Raw genomic sequence first — 24,230 nt, 5'->3', positions numbered from 1 at the left:
TATATATATATATATATATATATATATATATACATACACAGCTATTCACTAAAGTTTAAACGATTACAGAATTTTAAGATCTAATCTTCGGTTTTCTTGAATAAAAATCTAACGGAAATAGATATCAAAATAAATTTTTTTTCAATTTGGTAAATAGGTTATTTGTTAATAGAATAAAAAAAAGTAGGTTTCAACTTATCACTGTTTACTCAGAAATTTCATTAAAAGGCAGGTGATACAAATTAAGAGGTGTCACAAAAGTTTAAGCAATTTTATTTAGGATCAATTATTTGCTAATTAATTGATAAATCTGGTGCGAAAAATTTTTTAATTTTCAAATAAAGTTAAAATGAGTAGTTTACAATCAAAAAACTCATCACAACATCAGCAGGCAGCTTTTAATTCATTAAAAATCAACTTAAAATATTAAAATTTCAAATTAATTTCAATTGCGTGCAAATGGGTCGAAAATCAGATTCTAGTGAGATCAAGTGGCAAGTTATTGGTATGGCAAGGACAAAAATCACTTAAACGTTCAAATAGGCAAAATACTTCACGTTTCTGAATATTGCATTCAAAAAACCATCAAAACCCAGGTTTTGATGGTTTTTTGAATGCAATATTTTGAATGCAACTTACCAAGGACGACTCCAAACTGCCGCGTACTGGGAGACCATCCAAACTCAGCAACCATGACAAAAGTGGTATATTCAGAATGAGCAGAGAAAACCCCAGACTCAGCTACAAAAAGCTAGCACAAATCTTCAACGAGTCAAAAAATAATCTAAAAGTTAGCAGAGAGCTCGTGAGACAAACATTGTTGGACAAAGGTATTGGAACGTACATAGCTGCTAGAAAACCTATTCTTTCAATCACGGATAAATGTAAATGACGAGTGTGGTCTAAAGAAAGGCTGGACTGGTCTGGGGAACAATGGGCAAAAGTTATTTGGAGTAATGAAGCTAATTTTCAAGTCGTAAACTACAAGGGAAGAATTCATGTCAAAAGATTTGCAACTGAGAAATATTCAGAGAGGTTTTTTCAACATTGTCAACAAGGCGGTGGAGGTTCGGTTGGCATCTGGGGATGTTTTTCTCACAAAGGAATAGGCTTCTGTGAGCTGTGCAAAGACCAAATTAATCAATACACCTAAAAGAACACATTATAAACATGTTTAGTTCCATCAATCAGACACTTGTATGGCAGAAGCAAGCAATTCATCTTTAAACAAGAATGGGCTTCAGCTCACACAGCTCACTCAATAAAATAATATTTTTTGAAAAAAAAGTTCAATGTGATGCCCTGGTGCCCTAGATCACCAGATCTCAACCCAATTGAAAATATTTTGTCTTGGATCAACAATCAACTGACATACCATGAAATTCAATCAACTCAGCATTTGAAGCAACTTTTAAATGAGTACTGGTTGAAGGTACCTCGCGTGATGCGCATGAAATTAGTTGAACCAATGCATAAACGAGTTTATCTTTGCTATAAAAACAAAGGAGGACACTTTAAATATCAATTTTGGTTTTTTTATTTTATTTTTTGTTCGAATGTTGCAATTTGTTTAAACTTTTGTGCTTCTTATTTTTCCTATATGATTTTTTGAAATTGTTTTTTTCCAACTAAATATTAGAATTTTTATAATATGTTCATTAGGGTGGAGTGAATTTTAGTTTTTTTTACAATTCGTTTAGCCTGGGTGTGCAAAAGTTGTCTATTCATTTCAGAAATACTCTGGAAAAATATCAATGCTCTAGGAAATTATCTTGAGGTTCCTCAAGACCTTTAAAATTTTAATGGGTCCCTAATATTATGTAAAAAAAAGTTTTTTAAAAGTATGTCATGTTGGGTCTCAAAAGAAGCAAAATTTTATAAAAATTTCAAAAATAACAATTATTTTCAAAAATAAATTGTTACTTTATAGTTTATTGCAGAAAAAATGACCTTTTAAACTAAAAATGAAAAAAGTTTATTTTTTTAAATTATAATTTTAAAAAAATCTTAAATTATAATTTTTTTATAAAATAATTGTTACTTTTGAAATTTTTATAAAATTTTGCTTCTTTTGAGACCCAACATGACATACTTTTGAAAAAATTTTTTTTACATAATATTAGGGACCTAATAAAATTTTAAAGGTCTTGAGGAACCTCAAGATAATTTCCTAGAGCATTGATATTTTTCCAGAGTATTTCTGAAATGAATAGACAACTTTTGCACACCCAGGCTAAACGAATTGTAAAAAAAACTAAAATTCACTCCACCCTAATGTTCATATTCATTTTAAAGCTAATTACTTTTTCTTTAATAAATAAAAAAAAAAATTCGATATCATTTTACAGTTTTTTTTTATTAAACAAAAACCAAACATACTTGATAAAAATTCTGCAATCATTTAAACTTTCGTGAATAGCTGTATATATATATATATATATATATATATATATATATATATATATATATATATATATATATATATACACACACACACACATATATACATATATATATGTATATACATACATATATGTATATACATACATATATATATATACATACATATATACATATATATATATATATATATATATATATATATATATATATATATATATATATATATATATATATATATATGTATGTATGTATATATATACACACACATATATATATTTATATACATACATATTTATATATATAAATATACATATATATCTATACCATTGGGGGTAGTGCAAATCGGTGTAACTAGCATTAAATAATACAACGTATCTGAACTACAGATTTTTTACTGGAGAAAGTTAAAACTTTATATATTTTTTATTTCAACAGATCTTACGTTTATATTAGCATAGAGAGTTTTATTCATGTTCTTTGTAATATCAAGAGTTGATGTTTGGTTTTAAAACAATTAATATCCAATTATAGTAGCCAATCCTAGTTACGCGGATTTGCACTATCCTCAACTATATATATATATATATATATATATATATATATATATATATATATATATATATATATATATATATACATATATATATATGTAAATATATACATATATATATATGTATATATATATATATATATATATATATATATATATATATATATATATATATATATATATATATATATAGATTATATATATAAACATAGATTATAAAGATATTTTTTTATAATAATTTTTTGCTACTTATTTTGGCAAGAGTAAAATCGTGGAGAAAAAAATATAAAACAACAAAAACATTAAAATTTTTTACAATATTATTGTATATAGCATAATCCAACTTTTAATTCTTTTTACGTAAAAGTCGATCAGAGAAAAAAAGATTCTTCTTCTAATTTCTTTATTTTTCTTGTCTTTTATACTTACTTCATTTTGATTAGAATTTATAATGAATCAATTCTATGTTGAGCAAATTTAAATAAGCGACAACTATGGTATTTAAAAAAGCACATGATACAAGATTATGTGTAACTTTCAATTTAGTAAAAATTTTTTCCTGAAGTTTGATAGTTTTTACAGAAATATTACTTTCATAAAATTTAGATAAGCCACAATTGTGGTGTTTAAGAAAGCATGTGATACAAATTTATGTTTAATTTTAATTTAGTGAAAAAAATTTGGAAAACACCTGCAATTTCTTAGGTAGATAAAATGAGCGTCAAAACTTTATTATGACCTGCTGATACCCAAGTTCAGGTGTTGCAGAATCTTTTGTATAAATTGAATTATTGGAACCTTCCGACAATACAACTCTCTCCTACTCATCTAAAGACTTTAGAATCAACATCTGCCTTAATAATCTCTCTATAAAAACTTGAGCTAATATTTTACAAAAAGCCAGTTTATTGCTTGTAGCAGATGAAAAAGTGGTGACCAAAAGAAAAGTAGCCATTAGGTTATTAGTAAATTCAGTAAAACCATGTGATTTATGTAAAGCTAAAGGTGTGAGAAATTCTTTGCATGTGAGGCGTTTTCCGATTCTGTTGACAGTCAAAATTCAAGCATGTTTGCAGTTGCAACAACACCTTTGAGGTTTAGTGTGTCAAATTCAAAAAATGACTTTTTATCGACCAACTTAATGCCTCTTAGTGTAAGATTTTATAGGTCAATTGAACTTCATTTCATCAAATAAACTGCCAAAGTTGTTTTAGGAAAAAAATGTCAAATAGAAAATGAAATTTTGGATTTGCATTCAGTGAGTATTGAATTGGTTAATGGAAAGTTTGTTATTATTGATTTCAATTTTATTTTGAGCATGATTGATGGAAAGATTTCTAGAGTGTCTTTTATAAAAAACTCCTAAAATTGGGTCAAACGCAGCGCCGTTTAGGTGTTCGAACTAAATAAGTTAATAAATTAGTTTAAATGACATAAAGATTAAAAAAATTAAATAAAAGTTATTACTTTCTTCAAAACTATTTTTAGCCACCCATTTGTATAAAATTACGACATAGTGCATGGTTGTTGTACTGACAAGTCCACATTTCAGATGTCACTGATACTGTTGTTGCTTGTAAAATACTTGCTTCAATTCTAAAGCAAGTTCTAAATTTTTTTATTAAAACCTAATATTATATATATCTGGGATAATTTTCTCAGTCATAATTTCTATTTTCTATTCAACTTTCTTTTAACCTTGTTGAAGTGGAATCCTTTAACTAGTGATAATGATTTTTCTACGGCAATTATTTCACTAATTAAATAATGATTATGACTTTATTGACTTCTGATCAATAATATCCCAAAGCAATTTCCTCTAGGCTGTCTCCTTCAAACTTTCATACCTGGTACTGCTACTTCATACCTGGTAATGCTAGTATCCTAAAATTGTTAGAAGTGAGAGTATCCTCATTTTTGCTTGCTGGAATGCTAATGTATTTAAATTTTTTACAAAATTTTTTAAAACCCAGGAATTAATTAATTAAGTTATAATTAGTTATAATTAGTCTTCTAAGTGAGAAATGAAAATTATATTTAGGATCAGGCTGTAAAAGGTTCAATTTGTTAAACTTTATATGAATTAAAGTTACTTTCCATCATTCTCCACCATGTGAAATCTTGCTGTTACACAGCAAACAAACTGTTAGTTGATTGCCTTCACTACAAATTTCAAAAAATTTCTAAACAGGTGATTTTTTTGTTAAATAATATCACTTTGTAAAGCTCTATGTGAACAAATATATTTTTAGGATAAACACTGTAAATAACAGTTTATCGATCTAACATGTAAGCAAATAATACATGTAAGAAATATAATAGAGGTAATTAAAATGTAAATGAATAGATGCAGCATAGTTATCATAATTGCTGATGCAAGTCAGAACCTGTCACCAGCAAAATGTTACATTTGTCATTAAATATTTGGTTGCCGAATATTCAGTGCTTTGGTCGAAAGCTGAATATTCTGTATTATCATGGCATCTCTAATATAAATGTTTACATTTATTTAAACTTTATTCCAAGTTACTCAAAGACATTATTACATATAGAGATAGAAAAAGAAATTATAATAACTTCTGTTTAGAAAAAACGAAATTGAAAAAATATCTCACTTTTACAAAGTCTGATCTTGGAAGATGATTAAACTTTAATGTACTAAAAAAATGATTCTATGTTATTCTTTTCTAATCAAATAAACAGAATGGCAACATGCATAATTAGAATTATATGTGTACCTGTATATAAAACTCTGAAGATCTTCAACCTCCTAAAGGAAAACATGCTCAGTAATATAAGAAGTAGATTTCAAATAAAAATAAAATAATTTAGTAAAATAATAGCTTTTTAAAAATATTACTTCTTTTAATAAATTTCCTTGGTATAAGCTTTCCACATACATCTGTTCCATGACTTCAGTTACATGTTGCTTTAAAATTAAAAACAAAAAAGCTTGATCATAATCAAAAAATATATTGAAAATAAAGTGATATTATGATAAAATTACATTCATTTGGTCTGATGTCAACTCCTTTAATATTTTCAAACTTTCAATAGGGTTTGTATTCTTATCAACGAGAATATAAAGTCGAAGTGTGCTAAAAAGATATATGGAACTAAAAATATTTTTGTACTTGTGTGCTAGAAATATATTTTATGGTCCTAGAAATATACTATATGAAACTAAAAAAATATTTTCAAATATAAATTCTATATAAATATAAATTTAAATAATTACTGCATGAAATGATCTGTCTCAAGTAATGCATTTTTGTATTGTCTTTTCATTTCTTCCTAAAAACAAAAGGAAAAACTATTGAAATTTTTTTAAGATTATTTTAAAAAACTTACCATTTATAAAACAAAAATTTACTTTTGCCATTTCAAACTGGTTATCAGTAAAAGAGAACTCTTTGACAGCAGTAATTACATTCTGAAACAACTTCTGCAAAAAATACACAACTTTATATAAAAAGTTTTGTTTTTGTGGTTTTAAAAACAAACAAAAAATTTGAATTGCAATTATACAGTTAATTTCTGGTTAAAACCATTGAAAACCAATGTTCTGGACAATTCTTCATTAACATCAAGCTCAATACTAACAAAGACAAAAGTACTACATAAGTAAATACTAAAAATTAGTATAACTAACTAATATTATAAATTCTAAAAAATATATAATCTAAAAGTAAAAAAAAATACCCAAACAATGCAAGCTCTGCCTCATAAATAAGTTCATTTAAATGATATTTTAACAATTCGTTAAACATGTCAGCACATACAAAACTATAATTTAAACATGTCAGCACATACAAAACTATTATTTAATGTTTGTTAATAAAAATATTTAAAAAAAAATTACTAATACCCCGTTCATACTGGCGATAAAACACATTTTATTTTAAACATGCCTAATGTTTTTAATGTTAAAAACTATAACCTATATAAAAAGCAACAAAACAACACAGCAAGGTTGTTTTATATTAGCACAAGCTTTTTTTATTTACAAAACAATCTCGCTGTGTTGTTTTATTGTTGCTTTTATATAGCTTTTTATAATAACAATTTAAACTTATAAAATAAAACTTGTTTTATTGTCAGTATGGGGGTGGGGGATGGGGGGTGGGTGGTTATAAAAACACTAAAAATTAATAAAATTAAACTTACTAAAACTCAACAGTACTTGTAACCACTGATATAAGTTTCAAATATATTCGAGCTAAATAAAACTTTAAATACCAATATACTCAAGCTAAATGAAATTTTAATCAGGTATATAATAAAACTTAGTTAATAAAGTAATTAAAAATTTGATAAATTTAGAAATGCAAAAAAACTTAAAGCTGACTGATTTTTTTGTGATTTATCCACTGGATGGTCCTTGGATTAATGTCTTATATCTCTCTGTTGATTGCTTCTCATGTAATCTCTTGAAGCAGCCACAAAAAAATTCCCATTTATCAATTTTTCACTTTTTAACATTACTTAATTACATTATAGCTACTTGGCATTTATTTTTATGGATGCTAAAATATAGAACCTGTCATTTCTTTAAAAAAAACTCTGACTCTAGTCATATAAGGTAATTGTTGGATCCTTCAAGCCACCAAGTTTTAATACTATTAGCAAGATCTTTTAATTGTTTAATCTTAAAATTACTTTGCCACACCTTTATTTGCTTATTTGCCACACCTTTGCCACACCTTTATTTGCTTATTTTTTGTTAACCAATTATCTCTTGTGTGACCACATTTTAGTTGACTACTTGAACATCCTCTGTGAGTGAAAAGGTTTGCAATGTGTGGTGAGTTTTTATCACAATCACTACCAAAATAAACTTGATATTTCTATATCTATATATGGCAACTTTGTGAGTCTTCAACTTGGTATTTTTACAGATTATAAATAATTCAGGTCTCTCCTGGAAACCATACTAAAAACAATTTTTGAATTATCCTGGAAACCATACTAAAAACAATTTTTGAATTAGTGATATAACAAAATATGATAAAACCATTTTGCAAATATATTTCAAAACTGCCCAAAAGGTTGTTTATTTTTATTGAGTAACTTTTTCTCATGATGATTCAAACTCTTCACAAAACTCTTAACCATCTTTATATAAAATAATAAATTGATTAAAATAATGTTGAATTTAATTATCTTAAATTGGTCTTTTAATATAATCTCTCATTTTTAATTTGATCTCTCACTTTTAATATGATCTCTCATTTTTAGAAAAAAGTCTTAAACTATACCTTATAAATAATTTGACCATCTCTAAATATGTTAAAAATTCTTTGTCATTACATTTCTATCTTTTGATTTTTTCTACAAATACTACTATAGTTGTTGCTATCACCATTCCACCTACCAAATTATCTATCACCATTCCACCTACAAATTATCTATCACCATTCTACATACCAAATTATCTATCACCATTCCACCTACCCAAATTATCTATCACCATTCCACCTACCAAATTATCTATCACCGTTCCACCTACCAGATTATCTATACCCTTATTTTGAGTAAATTTCACACAGATATTTTTATAAATAATTTTTATTAAAAATGTAAAAATGTAAAAAAATTTATAAAAATTGATTATTAAATTAATAAATGAAATCTTCAATTTTTCAAATTATTGAATTAAATCCACATTTTTTTAAATGTAAAACTTAACATTTACTGCAACCACTCTACACCATAACAATATCGTTAAATAACAATTTATTTTAAACAAGTTACCAATGACATAAATCGTCAGGTCAGGTTATCTTGCTACTGGTAACATGTCATTAAGTCAGGTTATCCTGCTATTGTTAACATGTAATCCAGTACAAACTGCTTCATGTCCTGCTGGCTTACAGGATATGCTTTTTTAAGGCAAAGGCTAGGAGAAGCTAACTCCGCCTTAAAACTCCCCCTGCCTTGGAGCTCCTGGTTGAATAAAGGCTAGAGATGGTGTCTCGATAAATACACCTATCTTAGGCAGACATAAAATGCATCCGACTACTGTCTTGTAGAAGGCCTCCTCGGCAAAGACTTATTAGGTAAACAGATTCTATCTGTTGACTAGCCTCACACACCTTCTTCATCTATTAGGCTGGCATAGATAAAGTTACTGCTTAGGGTTTATTAATGGTAACAAGGCTATTGCTTGGATATTAAATAGTGTGCTAAGTACTATCTGTGCTTTAAGTCAAGTTCTTTAACAGATTTAAAAATGATTAAATTTCCAAAAACTCTAAAACACAAAAAACCATCATCATCACCAAGTTCTCTAAATCTATCATTAACTAATATTTGTGGTCTTATCTCTTGCAAAGTTCACCAGATCTACTTGCTCTTTGTGAGACTAATTTGAGTTTGACTGTCTCATCTTGTGATCTTAGTGTTGATGGTTATCTTTCTTTAAATTGTAAAGACACATACTTCAAATTGTAATAGTCACATACTTGGTCTGGGCATTTAAATTTGTAAGAATTAGCCCATTTGTCAGGAAACTATGTTTGAATCCACAGACAATTCTTTTATGTGCTTTCATTTAGCACCACTTCATTTTATCGCCTTACTCTTTGTTCTATATCGCACTCCATCAACCCAAGACTGCACTCTTTTCGATGATATTTCTGATAAAAAGCAACCATGCCCTTTTTATTTTATCCTTCAGCCAATATTTATTTAGTAACTTTAATGCTCATCACACTGAATAGCTTGGCTCTAGTGTCAGTGATTCTGCAGACGTTAAGACCCACAACGTTTGTCTCTAAGACAAATGTTGTGGGTCTTAACAAGACTTATGTCTTGTTTCTGATCCAAGTAAGTGCTCAGTTTCTCCATTCAACCTTAGGTGCTTTTGATTACGCTTTGATCTCTCTATCATCTACTATTATCTCATTCTTCTTCATCATCAAAATCCCCTTATCATGTACCTCTTAAAACCACCTTAAAGCTGACTGGAATTCTTTCCATGATTTTCTTCATGATGGCCATTGGGTAAAATTCTTATGTAACCTCTTGGACTTAGGCTGGCATGGAATCTTTTATTCCTTCTCGACGATTCCAGGTCAAACCTCACTCTTCTCCATGGTTTTCCTCTCATTGTGCTGCAGCAATTTCTTATCGAAACCATTACTTCGATATCTGTCAGCAAAACAATTCTCCAAAAAACAGATGTTTATTTACTATTGTTAGAACCCATTGTAAAAAGTTTTTTTCTAACGCCAAAGCTCGTGATTCTTAAGTCACGAAATCTCATATTTTATCTCAAAAATTAGGCTCTCGTGACTACTGGAGTATTTTTTATAGAATCTATAATAAGGGCAAATCTGTTGGTTCACCTCTCTTGTATGGTTCAGATTTTGTCACCTCACCTAAAGACAAAGCTAAATTGTTTGCTAAGAACTTTTCATTAATATTATCTCTTGATTCCACTAGTTGCATTCTGCCTGATATAGCCGACAAACAGATTGATCTATTGGTTGACATTCATATCACTCCAGCTTCTGTATCTTAAGTGATTTCCTGCTTAGACTCTTCTACAGCTTGTGGTCCGAACAACATACCTGTTATATTCTTGTATATAATAGTTTATAATATATTATAAACTATTTAACAAGTGCTTATCAGAGTCTTATTTTCGAGCCTGCTGGAAAGCAGCATCTGTTATTCTTATTTTCAAAAAATCTGAAGAGTGATCTGACCCGTCTAACTACCATCCCATTAGTCTTCTTCCTATCATAAGCAAGGCTCTTGTCATTTCTAAAGCTTCTCCATAAGCTTTCTTCTTACGTTGTATCAGGTAATATCTTTAAGATTATTGAATCCTTTCTCACCTATCGTAGTATAAAAGTTGTCTTTGATGAACAGCACTCTTCTTCATATCTTGTAGCTTCAGAAGTTCGTCAAGGTTCTATCATTGGACCTATACTCTTTCTAATTTACATAAACGATCTTCCAGAAATTCTCACATCTAAGGTGGGATTGTTCCCTGATGATACTACCATTGATTCTTGTCATGATAAGAAGCCAACATTCTCTGATTGCTTGGAAGGAGCATTTGATCTTGAAAAGGATCTCACTTCTGCTACAGCATGGGGTTCTCAGTGGCTGGTGAACTTAAACTCAAATAAAACTCAATTTTTTTCAGCTAATTGTTATTGCAATAGCCAAGATCTTCCTATATTTATGAACAGTAATGTACTCAATGAGTCATATACCCTTTGTCTTCTAAGAATTACTTTTACTTTCGATCTTTCTTGGAAACCATAAATCAAATCGATTGAAAAATTAGCATCTGCTAAAGTTGCATCTCTTTATCATGCTCGCCACTTTCTTACTCAGGATTCTATTCTTTATCTCTATAATTCTCAAATCCATCCTTATGGAATACTGCTGCTATATCTCTTTTAGATAAGGTGCAATAACGCATTGTAAACATAATTGGACCTGCTCTTGCAGCTAACCTCCAACCATTATCATATCATTGTAATGTTGCTTCTCTTTCTCTTTTCTATAAATATACTGCTCTAAAGATCCAGTGTCTCTTGGGCCATCTACTAAAATTAGTTCTCGTGTTACGTGTCATTCAATTAAGTTTCATCCTTTTACTGTGACTGTTCCTAAGTGCTCCATAAATTCCCATTTGTCTAGTTTTTTTCCTCAAACATCAGTTCTTTGAAGTTTGCTTCCTTCATATAATTTGCAATCTTTTAAGGTGTCTATCAATCGTTGTCTTGCTCTATAAACTTCTTCTTTTTTTTTCCAGTAACTTCAACTCTAATAGTGGTTGTTTGCAGACTTAATGGAAGTGAAAATGTTGGGAAAAAAAATTAAAATTTTCTTTAAAGTTACCTTTTGGAAGCATAAATTTAAAATCAGGCTTAAACCAAACTCTTCCAAAATCTGTATCTGTAAGCATTACAGGTACCTATTAAATACAAAATCTAAATATGTATTCTAACTTTGATTAAATTAATAAAGTAAAATGGTTAGAGGAAAACAAAACAATCAATGGTTAAAGGAGAAAGAGATAAAAAAAATTACATTGCGAAGATTATTATATAAGAAAATGAACATTTTGTAATTTAACACTTAACTCAAAGTAAATAATAAAAATAATTAACATACATCAACATGATTACTTGCAATTTTAAGTTCAAAATTGTCCACTAAAAAAAAATTTATATAAATAAACTTTTTTTTGTCTAATCAATAGAATTATTAGCGCTACAAAAACGTCATCTTCAAATTTTTTAATTGAAAATATTTTTTTAAATAAACAATTAAATTAATAAAACTAATTAAAGAAATAAAATAATTAAAAAAATAAAACTCATTAACAAACTTATTATCAAACTTTTCCTTAAAAAAACTAATTGCTTTTTCAAGAAGTTCATTGTTTTTTATTAAGTTATATGTTATTTCTCTCTTTCTGTCTCTCTTTATATGTATGTATGTATGTATGTATGTATGTATGTATGTATGTATGTATGTATGTATGTATGTATGTATGTATGTATGTATGTATGTATGTATGTATGTATGTATATATATATATATATATATATATATATATATATATATATATATATATACCACCATATTATAATCAATCTAAGGTGATGACAATTTCAAAATGTAAACAATAATATGAATCTCACCTATGAATCTATTGTGCTCAGGCAAAAAAAGATCATTATTTACTTCTGAACCTACAAACAAGAAAAAAAGTAAAACTAAAAATAGATTCAAAATTTTCTAATTTAAAAAAAAATTTTGTAAAATTTAACAATTAAACTTTAACTTGTTATTTAATAAGCTATGTTAATTATTTTTAAATGAAAAAAATTAGAAAGTAATTACAATTCTTTGCAGTAATGTGGTTTTATAATGAAGAATATACATATAACGTCTGGGTGCCACATGGAAATTAAAATAAAAAATAGAAATTTTCACAGCTGCGCAGAAATAAAAGGTTTAAAAATTTTTTTTCCCTGGAGGACTATTAATTTTTTAAAAATAAATATAAAAATATGAGAAAAAAAAATTCCAAAAATAATTTTTTCCATCTACCAGATTTTTTTTCCAATGTCAGATCATAAAACTAACAATTTTCAAATTTTTTATCTCATGAAAACTTTAGCCCAATTTTGATGCTCTTTGTGTCTAAACAGATATAAAAAAGAAAAAAACAAATGACACCTATTTGTATGGCAAAGTTACATATTTATGTCGAAACATATATTTACAGTATAAATAATCATGTTGTTAAAAAAAATGTTTCTCATGGCTATTTTAGAGTGTAGTTTAGTTTGTTTTGCCCCACATGTGGAAATTTGGAAAAAATGTGGACTTAAACTACCCATTTTAAAATTAAGTGAAACCTTTTTAGTACACCATCAGTAAATCATTGTCACTCTGGATCTGCATCCCTGATCCAGAGTGACAATAATGTGCTTCAAAGGAAGCTCATTGTAATGTAGCATGCAAATAGACCAGAAACACTTTCTGCCCAATTTTTCAAGATTTGTTAACAAACCTTCATCTTTCCCTGAACCAGTTACAGAGTTTGTCGAATACCCTTCTATTACTTCAAGAGATTTATATACTCCTTACGGAACCATCCAACTAAATAGTTCAAGAACTGCTTGTTTAGCAAGCTTGTTTAGGGAGGTATTACTTTCACAAGTGTAAAATGTGTAATATATATTGTCCGTCCAGCTCAGCAGTAACACTAAAGTGTTCTTAGTTTACAAACCTTCTATGAAATTGTTTTATTACAAGGTTGTGCTCTAAAACTCTAGCAGAATCTTTTGTGCCATCAACAAATATACTTTTAATAAGTTGTTCTTGAATCTTTGTTTCCTCAGATATCTTTGCTTCTATCATTACTGCTTTCCTAGCTCTAACAACTTTCTTGGATCTACAACCAAATAGGACATATTAGGTGTCAGAAAGTTACCCAGAATAAGGTTTTTGAAGAAAAGCTGTAACTACTGCTGTCCCAGCTGGTGAAATATTAATTCTAAAAGAAACTTCAGCAGTATTACAAAGAGACATAAAATTTAGTTTCCAGTAATCATTTGAAGCAGAATTATAATCGATTTCTATTTTATTTAAATCATCATCACTTTTAAAAGACAAGATCTTTTTCAAAAAGATTCTTTAAAGTTTCTCTTCAAACTTTTTTTCATATTCTTCTTTTTTAATGAAATCTAACTGTTTCCTTAGTATCATTACTAGTCATTTGATATTTTGATAGAGACCCAGGTTTTTCTCCTTCAACTTTTAACCAAATAAGTTCACTTGGAATCTTTATTTCCCTCAAGCAGGAACATTGAGTATGCTCAAGATCTAAACAACAATTTAATTTTGAGTGTTTTTTATTACATACACTAACTACACATTTACAAGATGTAATGTCAAGCCATTGATCTAACTTATTCCAGGCTAATTTTATTTTCTGTAAAAAGACATCTTGATTATTACCACTGGAAATTTAAAAAAAGCATTTAATCTTGTCAACTGTTGAAGGCCCAAGTCAGCTAATTATACGCAACATTCTTCTATAGAAATCAACTTGAAACAAATTTTAGGATCTGACATCTTTTGAAAAAATAAGTTCCCCATTAGGTAAAATATATATATGTATATATATTTAAAAATGTCTGCTGGCACCTCCTAAATGTGTTCTATATAATTATTTTTGCCTCTAAAACACGTTTCACTATTGACTTTTTTGCTTCTATATTATATTGATAACATATGTCAACTCAAGATTAGAAAAAGACATCACAACATAAACTATAAAAATATAAACTATAAAAAGAATTAAAATATTTAAATATAAAATAATTGAATTTTAAGTCAGCAATAAAGTTGTTTAAAACTATTATCAAAAAAATTGTATAAGATTTTATTGCATAAGATTTTTATAATATAAAATAACTTAAACTTACAAGTTATAAAATAACTTACACTTTTCTTGGTCTATCCAACTGGAAGGTATGTCTAATAGCACAAATTAAAATCATTTAATTAAAAAAAAAAAAGTTTAAAAGTGTTAGAATTTACAGCAATTTTATTTTGGTACCTTTTATATGGTATTTTGTAGCAAACCATGGCTCAATTTGGTCACACAACTCAGAATAACGTTTTGATAAAATCATAATATTAACCTTCTCCTTTTGAAGACAATTTAAAACTTCTTCAATAAGCTAAACAACAATTCCATAAACAAAAAAACATAAGTTTTTCTAAGAATACTTTTTTTTTTAACATACAACACAGTCAAAAGCACTTAACTCAAGCCAATAATTACTTTTTAAAAGCACTTACCTAGAGTCTATAATCACATTGTAAAAACACCTACCTCTGGCCTATAATCATAAGTTAAAATGTTTCCACAAAGATAGTCATTTACTTCAAAATTCTATGAAATAAAATTTGACTGTTTAATAAACAATGATTCAAGTTTAATTAATTTGATTTCAAAGTAATTTAAGTAATTTATATTTAATAATATAATATATGTAAATTCATTAATAATTACACTTGATACATTAGCTAAAATTTATTATTTGTTTTTAAGAAAAAATATCAAGTATCTAAAAATACAAACAGCGTAAACAAGAGAACCTAGTAAAACTAGAAATAAGTTAATAAATAAATAGTTAATTAAAATATAAATTAACAAATGTAAACTAGAACATATATTAGGATTTATAAATGGCAAGCACTAAATTGTATATCTTGCTTGTCTTCAGTGGAAAAGATCTTGAAAATGAATCTCACCATGTTCCTGGTAGTATTGCAATTTTGCTTGTCAAGATTTATATTTCAATTATACAGTTTGATAGAGGAAGAAATTAAAAATATTTTTTTTAAATAGAAAAAAAATAGAAAAAATAAAATAAAATAGAAAAAAAAACAAAACAGAAAAAATAAATAAATAAAAAAAAATTAAAAAAAACCCAAAAAAAACAACCTTTAAATCTTTATAAAAGCCTAAATTTTAATAAAAGGTTAAGGTTTAAAAAATTTTAAAAAGTATAACTTTAAGTATAATTCAATGTTTGGCAGACAGACTGTTGACTATGATATGACTACTTTTGACACTGTTACTATATATATAAATATATATATGTATATATCAGGGGGTATTCTAGGAAAATAGTTTGGGTGGCAGTACCCCACATGCTGGTGTCTTACTGAAAGGAAATTTGCCGTATTTAAGCATTTTTTCACAAATAAAAAAATGATATTTGCCATTAAAGAAAAAAAAAAAAAGTTCTTAATTTCTGCATTTGGGTGGCGCCCAAATATGATCAGCGCTGTCGAAAACAGACTAGAATATATAAATATATTTATATATTCTATATATATATATATATATATATATATATATATATATATATATATATATATATATATATATATATATATATATATATATATATATATATATATATATATATATTATCAACATGTATTTTAGTGTCATCTGAATGTATTATAAACAATACATTCAAATGATACTAAAATAAATGTTGACACTATGAACGGATTATTTAAAACTAACATGTATACTATAAAATATCTTTACCAAATGTGAAACAATTTTTTGCAAACAAAGTAAATCTTTTGTAACATTGATTAACAGCAAAACTCTAATTAATGAAATGCTTAAAGACTCGGTGGTTAGAAATAATTTTAAAGAATATATGTTAAATACTGAAGTAGCTGCAAATGACAATTGCAGCTATTGGGCACCAGAGACTCCTCATATTACAGAATAACATCATTTAAATCTGCCAGGAGTTACAGTGTGGTGCGGATTGTAAGCATAGGGATTATTAAGATCATTCCTTTTTGGTAACACTGTGACTTGTGTTGCTTGCTTGATTTTTTGAAAGAAAATACCAAGCCAAGAATTTTTGAGCAGTTTGAAAATGAAGAGGACTATTATTTTCAGTAATGGTCCTAGCACTCTCCTAACAACTGGATTTTTTGCGTGAGAACTCATCGAAGTTAAGGTTTATTTGTCTAATATGGTCAATTGAATGCAGAAATTGATAGAGAATGCAACAATATTTCTATTCATTCGCCATGTTTGCAATTCGATTGCTTCATTTTTTCAGCAATTTTTAAATCAAAATGTGCAATAAATTTGAACATTTGCATTGACTAAACAAATACTAGTATACTGTCAAGTGTTGTTAACTCATTTTCAACCAACACATTCAAAAGCCGATTTGACGCACTAACAGTATAAGCATAGATACATCATATGTCCAATATTTGTCAGCATCAAGGTGCTTGGTGCTGCACCTCTTCATCAATATATTATAAACATTTTATTCTTCATGAACTAAAATTATTATAAATATATATATATATATATATATATATATATATATATATATATATATATATATATATATATATATATATATATATATATATATATATATATATCAGCTGGTTACATTTCCAACATATCGCCAGCATAGGGATGTCCCTTTTAGTAGCACGCTTGACCTAATAATCTCAGACAAACCAGACCGCTCCAGAAATATCACTAGAACAGATAATCTAGGCGATACACCAGGAGGTCAAGTGCATTGCATGATACACGGACTCTTTGCTTTGACGGGGCACAATACAACAACCACTCTGATGAAAAAACATTTATCTGGAGCAAAGCTGATTACAATTCCTTATCAACCTGCATAGCATCTATAGATTGGATAAAAACATTCAATGGAAGCTCTGTACATGAAAATTACCAGATTCTAGTTAAAAACTACAACGAAGCAGTCATTAAATTGATTCCAATAATAACTTCACCATTCTATAAAAATAAACCAATGTGGATTACGCTGGAAGTACTTGAAACTATCTGAAAAAAAGAGAAACTCTGGGGTAATTATATTGCAGCTGGTCGCGAAACACATGAGGCACTTCGAGCAAAACATAAACTTGCTTGCAAGTTAGTAAAGAAGACCACAAATAAGGCGGTAATAGACCACAAGAAGAAGCTCGTCAAAGATTCAAAATCTTTCGCAAAAAATGCGCATGCTTATGTCAGAAGTAAAAGAGAAGTCAAAGGTTCTCTTTGTAAAATCGAAGAGGACAATGGCACTATTACAACAGCTATAAACATAATTTGCTCCACCCTCAATAACTATTTCCAGTCTGTCTTTGAAACTGAACCTGATGGCAGTGTGCCAAAATTTCACGATTGTATTCAAGCAACATGTAAAATTAATGAAAATTAGTTCACAATTGCAGACGTTCCAAATCATCTAAGTAATCTTGAAGAAACTAAATCAATTGGTGTAGCCAGAATCCATCCATGTATTTACTTAACTGCGCAGCAGCATGTGCAATACCACTCAACTCTATCTTTAGACAATCTTTATTTTCTAGCTCTGTACCTGACCTTTGGAAAAAATCTAACATTACTCCCATCTTTAAGAAAGGAAGCAAACTTAAGGCTCACAATTATCGACCAGTCTCCCTCACCTCAATACCCTGCAAAATAATGGAAAGAATAATTCACAAACATATTATAGTGCATTACGTAGAAAACAATCTAATCTCCAAGCATCAACATGGTTTTCTTCGTAAAAAGGGATGTCTGACTAACCTCCTTGAAGCTCGCAATATACTTACCGAGGCTATACACCAAGATTACAGTGCCCATATTATCTACACCGATTTTGCTAAGGCATTCGATAAAGTCCCACACAAATGTCTCCTACATAAACTGAAAGTATACGGCATTCACAATAAACTGCTACTTTGGAGCGAAATGAAGCTAAAAGATCGTAAGCAACGTGTTGTTCTAAGAGAACATGTTTCTGAGTGGAAGAACGTCACAAGAGGAGTTCCTCAAGGATCTGTCTTAGGGCCACTACTTTTCATTTTGCTTATAAACGATCTTCCTGATAGTATCATTAACAAGATATTACAATACGCTGATGACAGCAAAATTATTGGGATCATAAAGTCAGCATAAGACATCCGATGTTTCAGGCAGACATTGATAACGCGATTACATGGTCAAATACTTGGCTCATGCATTTTAACATAGATAAATGTAAGGTGATACATTCAGGTCATACTAAGAAATGTTTATCACATGAGTACTCCATGGAAACCGCCAATGGCATGCGCTACACAATTGCAACTACAGCTACTGAAAGTGACCTTGGAATTCTCATCTTAAATGACCTGAAAGTCAGAGCGCAAGTTTAAAAAGCAGCATCCACAGCCAATCGCATGTTAGGAAGGCTCAAAAATGCTTTCTGCAGTAGGAACTTAACTTTGAGGCACACACTCTATATAACGTATATCCGGCCACATCTAGAATTCGCCATTAAAGCCTGGTCCCGTATCTAGAAACAGACAATAAGTTACTTGAGGATGTTCAAGACTGCGTTACTAAGACAATATCATCTCTCAGCCATTTTGATAAAACAAAGCTTATGCAGATACTCAAACTTACCACCCTCAAAGAACGTCATTTACATGGTGATATAATCCAACAATTCAAGATTTTCAACAACATTGATAAAGTTCATTTTTTGGTCCCACAGCACCAACTAATTGGGCATGAGGTGTACAACCTGCGTAGCCATGACAAGCAGCTCAACCGTCAATTCGTAAGAGGATGTGAGGAGAGATCAAACTTTTTCACAAACAGAGTTGCGGTCCATTGGAACTCTCTCACACAGCACACTGTAAACGCTCCAACTTTGAACACATTTAAAGATTATATTTTGATGTGATAAACTGTTAAATCACCATAGAGACTCCTGGAAAAGTCTCTTTATCATATTAATAATTTAACATTAAAATATATACATATGTATATATATTTGTATATATATATATATATATATATATATATATATTTATATATATATATATATGTATTCTACAAAATAGAGTGCTCAATGTTCTTAAAAGAACAGAACAATAATAAATTAGTAAAAAATCACTTAACAAATATTTTTCATTTAACACTGTGTTTCATCAAAAAAGTAAACGATAAATAAAATTTCATCAATATATATATATATATATATATATATATATATATATATATATATATATATATATATATATACATATATATATACATATATATACACACATTATAGTAGATAGATCTATATACGTTATAGTAAATAGATATTTATTCTGCAAGAGTGGCGGTTGTAACATTTGACGCTCTTTAAGCTATTAAAATTGAACTAAAGATGCAAATGACTTAAAACTTTCCAGAAATATAAATAGTATCATATAATTAAGTATTCAAAAGTTACAGTATTTAAGTCTTTAACTTTTTTCAAAAATTAACTCTACGTAGTGTGACAGTTGTAAAAATCATTTGGTGTGTGTATTTAGCACATATTGATGTTATTATACGCTGAGTTTCATAGTTTTGACTTGAAATTATAAAAGCATTTTTATGTTTTTTCTTTCGTGACACAATCAATGATGTAAGAAAAAAAGTATAAATGATTATTTACAACCATGTATATTATGTTAAAAAAATGTGCTATAACACTATCAAATATCTCAATTAAGGATATACAATACGATTTTTAACGCTACACAACAGAATGTAAATAAGTGTCAAAACACATTTATACAACCCAGTATAAACAACCTAGTTTATACAACACGTTTATACAACCCAGTATAAACAACCTAGTTTATACAACACGTTTATACAACAGTTTAATTATTCTATCTAGCTATAAAAAAAGCTGTTTCAATAGAAAAGTTAATTAGTTATTTAGTTAAATTTTTTATTCTTAGCAATGGTGAAAAATTTATCTCATTAAAATTATGTCTTTAACATTAAATGTTACCAACAATAGATCAAAATATTAACTTAACTGTGTTGTCATTATCACATTTTTGTTTCATAACATCAAACATGCTCAGGTTAAAAATGATGCCCGTATTTTCACAGTTTTTTTATGCTCAAAATTGTTTTTTTAGAAGAATATTATTAACAACTTCATCTTTTTTGTAACAATTATATCTGAAGCCCTTTCTTTTGTAAAACTATTTGTTTCATTAACAACTTTTTTTTTAAATGTTAATTCACCAACCTAAGGCCGTGAAGGCCACTAGAGTCAAGAAGGCTACTTAAATTATAGTTAAAACCCCTTTTTTAACTCTATAACTCTAAAATAGAAACGTTGACGAACAAGGCCACTGCTTGGAAAGATAAGTTAAGTGTGGTACTACCAGGAAAGTGGTGATTATAAAAGAGCTTTTTGTTATTTGCAATATCTCTAACATTTAAAAAAACCAACAGGGTTTCAAAACTTGTGCACGGACAGAGATATGGAGATTAACTTCAAACAATCTGTCATACTTTGACTCAAATAATTTTAATAATTTCAAAACAATCATTAAATTTAAACTAATAAATAGTTTTATGTTAATAAATAAGCAAGCAAAAATTGCTGAAATAAGACTTAATATGAATGATAGCAGTAAAATCTCTGAAAAAAATTGTATTGGTTAAAGAACTTATTTAAAGAAAAATAATAAACTTATCTTGTAACAACATTTTTTAAAGTTAAAAATCCGCTATAGTTTTCAAAATTCTATGGTACTATAAGTTTTATATATTTATTCTAAAAACCATTTTCAGCTTTATTTATTGTTGACAGAAAATAATTATTTTTTGAAATTACTTAAAAGAAATTTTTTTTTGCCGAGTTCCTATTACGCCAATAAATTTACTTTACTTATCTGAGATTTCTAATTTATTTGTAGACTTATTTTATTTTTAAGCTAACAATACTTTATAAGTTTTATTTTTAAGCAGATAATACTTTATCAGTTTTATTTTTAAGTAGACAATACTTTATAAGTTCTATTTTTAAGCAGACAATACTTTATCAGTTTTATTTTTAAGTAGACAATACTTTATAAGTGTTTTTTTAAGCAGACAATACTTTATCAGTTTTATTTTTAAGTAGACAATACTTTATAAGTTTTATTTTTAAGCAGACAATACTTTATAAGTTTTTTTTAAGCAGACAATACTTTATCAGTTTTATTTTTAAGTCGACAATACTTTATAAGTTTTATTTTTAAGTAGACTATACTTTATAAGTTTTATTTTTAAGCAGACAATACTTTATAAGTTTTATTTTTAAGTAGACAATACTTTATAAGTTTTATTTTTAAGTAGACAATACTTTATCAGTTTTAAACAATTCAAAATTACCAATTAGATTGTTGAGTCTGAAAATAGAAAAAAAATTATAAACTTATAAAAATTATAAACTATATAGTTTTTTTATTAATAATAACAAAATATTATAAACTATATCATGTTTTAAAATTTTTTTATAACACAAGGCTACTAAAAATTTGCACAAAATTTAAACGTTTGAAACTCGCGAACGAATTCAAATATTTCTGCAGTTCAAACTTAAATATATTCACTAGACATTCTTATTTCATAATCTGATACTGATTTTGGCAATTAAAATTACATAAACAAAATGGATGAAATTAAAGAAAATGACAAACGATAGCTTATTGGAAACATTTATTTAGATAACATAGACAAAGGGAAAACATTTACAATGCATCATTTTATGCAAATGAAAGTTGCAAGGCAAACAATTTATAATATTATCAAAAGAGTTGACAACAATATTGACCTTAAAAGAAAGTCGGGAAGCGACAGAAAACCATACAAAATGGACATAAGAAAAATTACTTCACTCATTAACAATGACTGAAAATAAAGTTGGAATCTCCCAGAGAAAACTTGCATTAAAATGTGGAATTTCATAGAAAATAAGTTTATAAAATTTTTAACAAACATGGACTTAATTATTTCAAAAGAAAGAATGCACTTGAAAGCTGTGAAATTCAAATAATTAAACAAAAACAACAGTTGAAACTTTCGAAAACTTTTTTCCGACTGTCAAATGAGTTTGAAATTATTATAAATGATGAGTCCTATTTTACATTGAGCAGCCAAAACACACCAATGATGAAACAAACAAATGATGACTTTTATAGTCGAGATATAGACAAAACTGAAAATAATATTAAATATAAGTTTAGAATAAAGTTTCAAGTGAAAGTTTTAGTGTGGATTGCAATCAGTAGATTTGGTAATCAAAGCCTTTCTTTACAATTAAAAATAATGCCATTGATGCAAAAATATATTCCAAAGAATGCATTGAAAAGAAACTTGTTCCCTTCATCAATTCGCATCACAAAAATATAAAATATTTATTTTGGTCTGATTGTGCAAGCTGCCATTATGCAAAGCTAACAATTGAAAATTATAAGAAGTTTAACATAACCTATGTTTCTAAGGATGATAATCCACCAAATGTACTGCAATTAAGGCCAATAAAGACATTTTTAGCTCACTTAAAACAGAGAGTCTATTCCAATGATTTCAAAGTAAAAAATCTTAACCTGAAAAAGAAAATTCAACTTAAGATACAAGATTTCAGTCCAGAATACTTTAAAAACCTTCTTTGCTCACTTAAGACTAAAATTTGTTAAACTGTTGATTATGGGAAACTTTCCTTACTTATTTGATCAGTGAAACAATAATATAATTTAAATGACAATTATTAGCAATTCTTTTTAGTAGCAAATTTTTAGTAGCCTCACATTAGATAAACCTTTTTTTAAAATATCTAAATAGGTAAACGATTTTGAACAATTGAAAGAAAATCCTTACCATCATATTGTGAACAAGTGTTTCAACATAGTCCATAGGATCATCCTAAAAAAATGTTCAACTACTCTTTGAAAAAATCTAACATGTATTAATAAAAATCCAATAAAAATCTAACATGTATTAATAAAAACTAACAATAAAATAAGACTAGAAAAATAATAGAATATAAATAAACTTTTGATTCACTTATAAATTTTTACTTTTGGGTTTTACAAAACATTTGCAAAAATTTTTTATGTGAAAAAAGCTTGACAAAAATCAAAAATATCTAATGATAACAAAACAATTAAAAATAAAATATAAAAAATAAGCTACTGAAATAAAAATAGATAACAAAAGATAGCCTTAAAACATAAATATGGATAAAACAATAATAAAATGAATACAAAAGCAAATTATAGATTGCAGGCAAAAAGATGACACATTCAAAAATCAAAACAACTAAACAATGTGCAAATTTCACCACTCATTAAATTCACAAGTAACCACTCATTAAATTATTGTCTAATTAGT

General features: G+C 27.7%; 1 protein-coding gene across 4 annotated transcripts in view; it reads right to left on the bottom strand.

The window, feature by feature from the left end:
- LOC100207616 (nardilysin) overlaps positions 1-24,230 on the bottom strand; it is a 105,332-nt gene that overhangs the window by 17,250 nt on the left and 63,852 nt on the right. For all 4 annotated transcript variants that reach the window (XM_065816383.1, XM_065816386.1, XM_065816385.1 and 1 more), the window contains exons 19-34: positions 23,718-23,762; positions 15,336-15,395; positions 15,057-15,180; positions 14,942-14,974; positions 12,625-12,675; positions 12,092-12,132; positions 11,816-11,891; positions 7,121-7,172; positions 6,656-6,739; positions 6,482-6,551; positions 6,327-6,398; positions 6,192-6,247; positions 5,961-6,051; positions 5,814-5,882; positions 5,692-5,723; positions 5,569-5,611 (exon numbers count right to left, since the gene is read on the bottom strand). In XM_065816383.1, coding sequence (XP_065672455.1) covers positions 5,569-5,611; positions 5,692-5,723; positions 5,814-5,882; positions 5,961-6,051; positions 6,192-6,247; positions 6,327-6,398; positions 6,482-6,551; positions 6,656-6,739; positions 7,121-7,172; positions 11,816-11,891; positions 12,092-12,132; positions 12,625-12,675; positions 14,942-14,974; positions 15,057-15,180; positions 15,336-15,395; positions 23,718-23,762 — 999 coding nt within the window. The remainder of the gene's footprint in view (positions 1-5,568; positions 5,612-5,691; positions 5,724-5,813; positions 5,883-5,960; positions 6,052-6,191; positions 6,248-6,326; positions 6,399-6,481; positions 6,552-6,655; positions 6,740-7,120; positions 7,173-11,815; positions 11,892-12,091; positions 12,133-12,624; positions 12,676-14,941; positions 14,975-15,056; positions 15,181-15,335; positions 15,396-23,717; positions 23,763-24,230) is intronic.

The sequence above is a fragment of the Hydra vulgaris genome, chromosome 13, assembly GCF_038396675.1.
Source record: "Hydra vulgaris chromosome 13, alternate assembly HydraT2T_AEP".
NCBI classification, from domain to species: domain Eukaryota; kingdom Metazoa; phylum Cnidaria; class Hydrozoa; order Anthoathecata; family Hydridae; genus Hydra; species Hydra vulgaris.
This window is presented reverse-complemented; position numbering and strand designations above follow the sequence as displayed.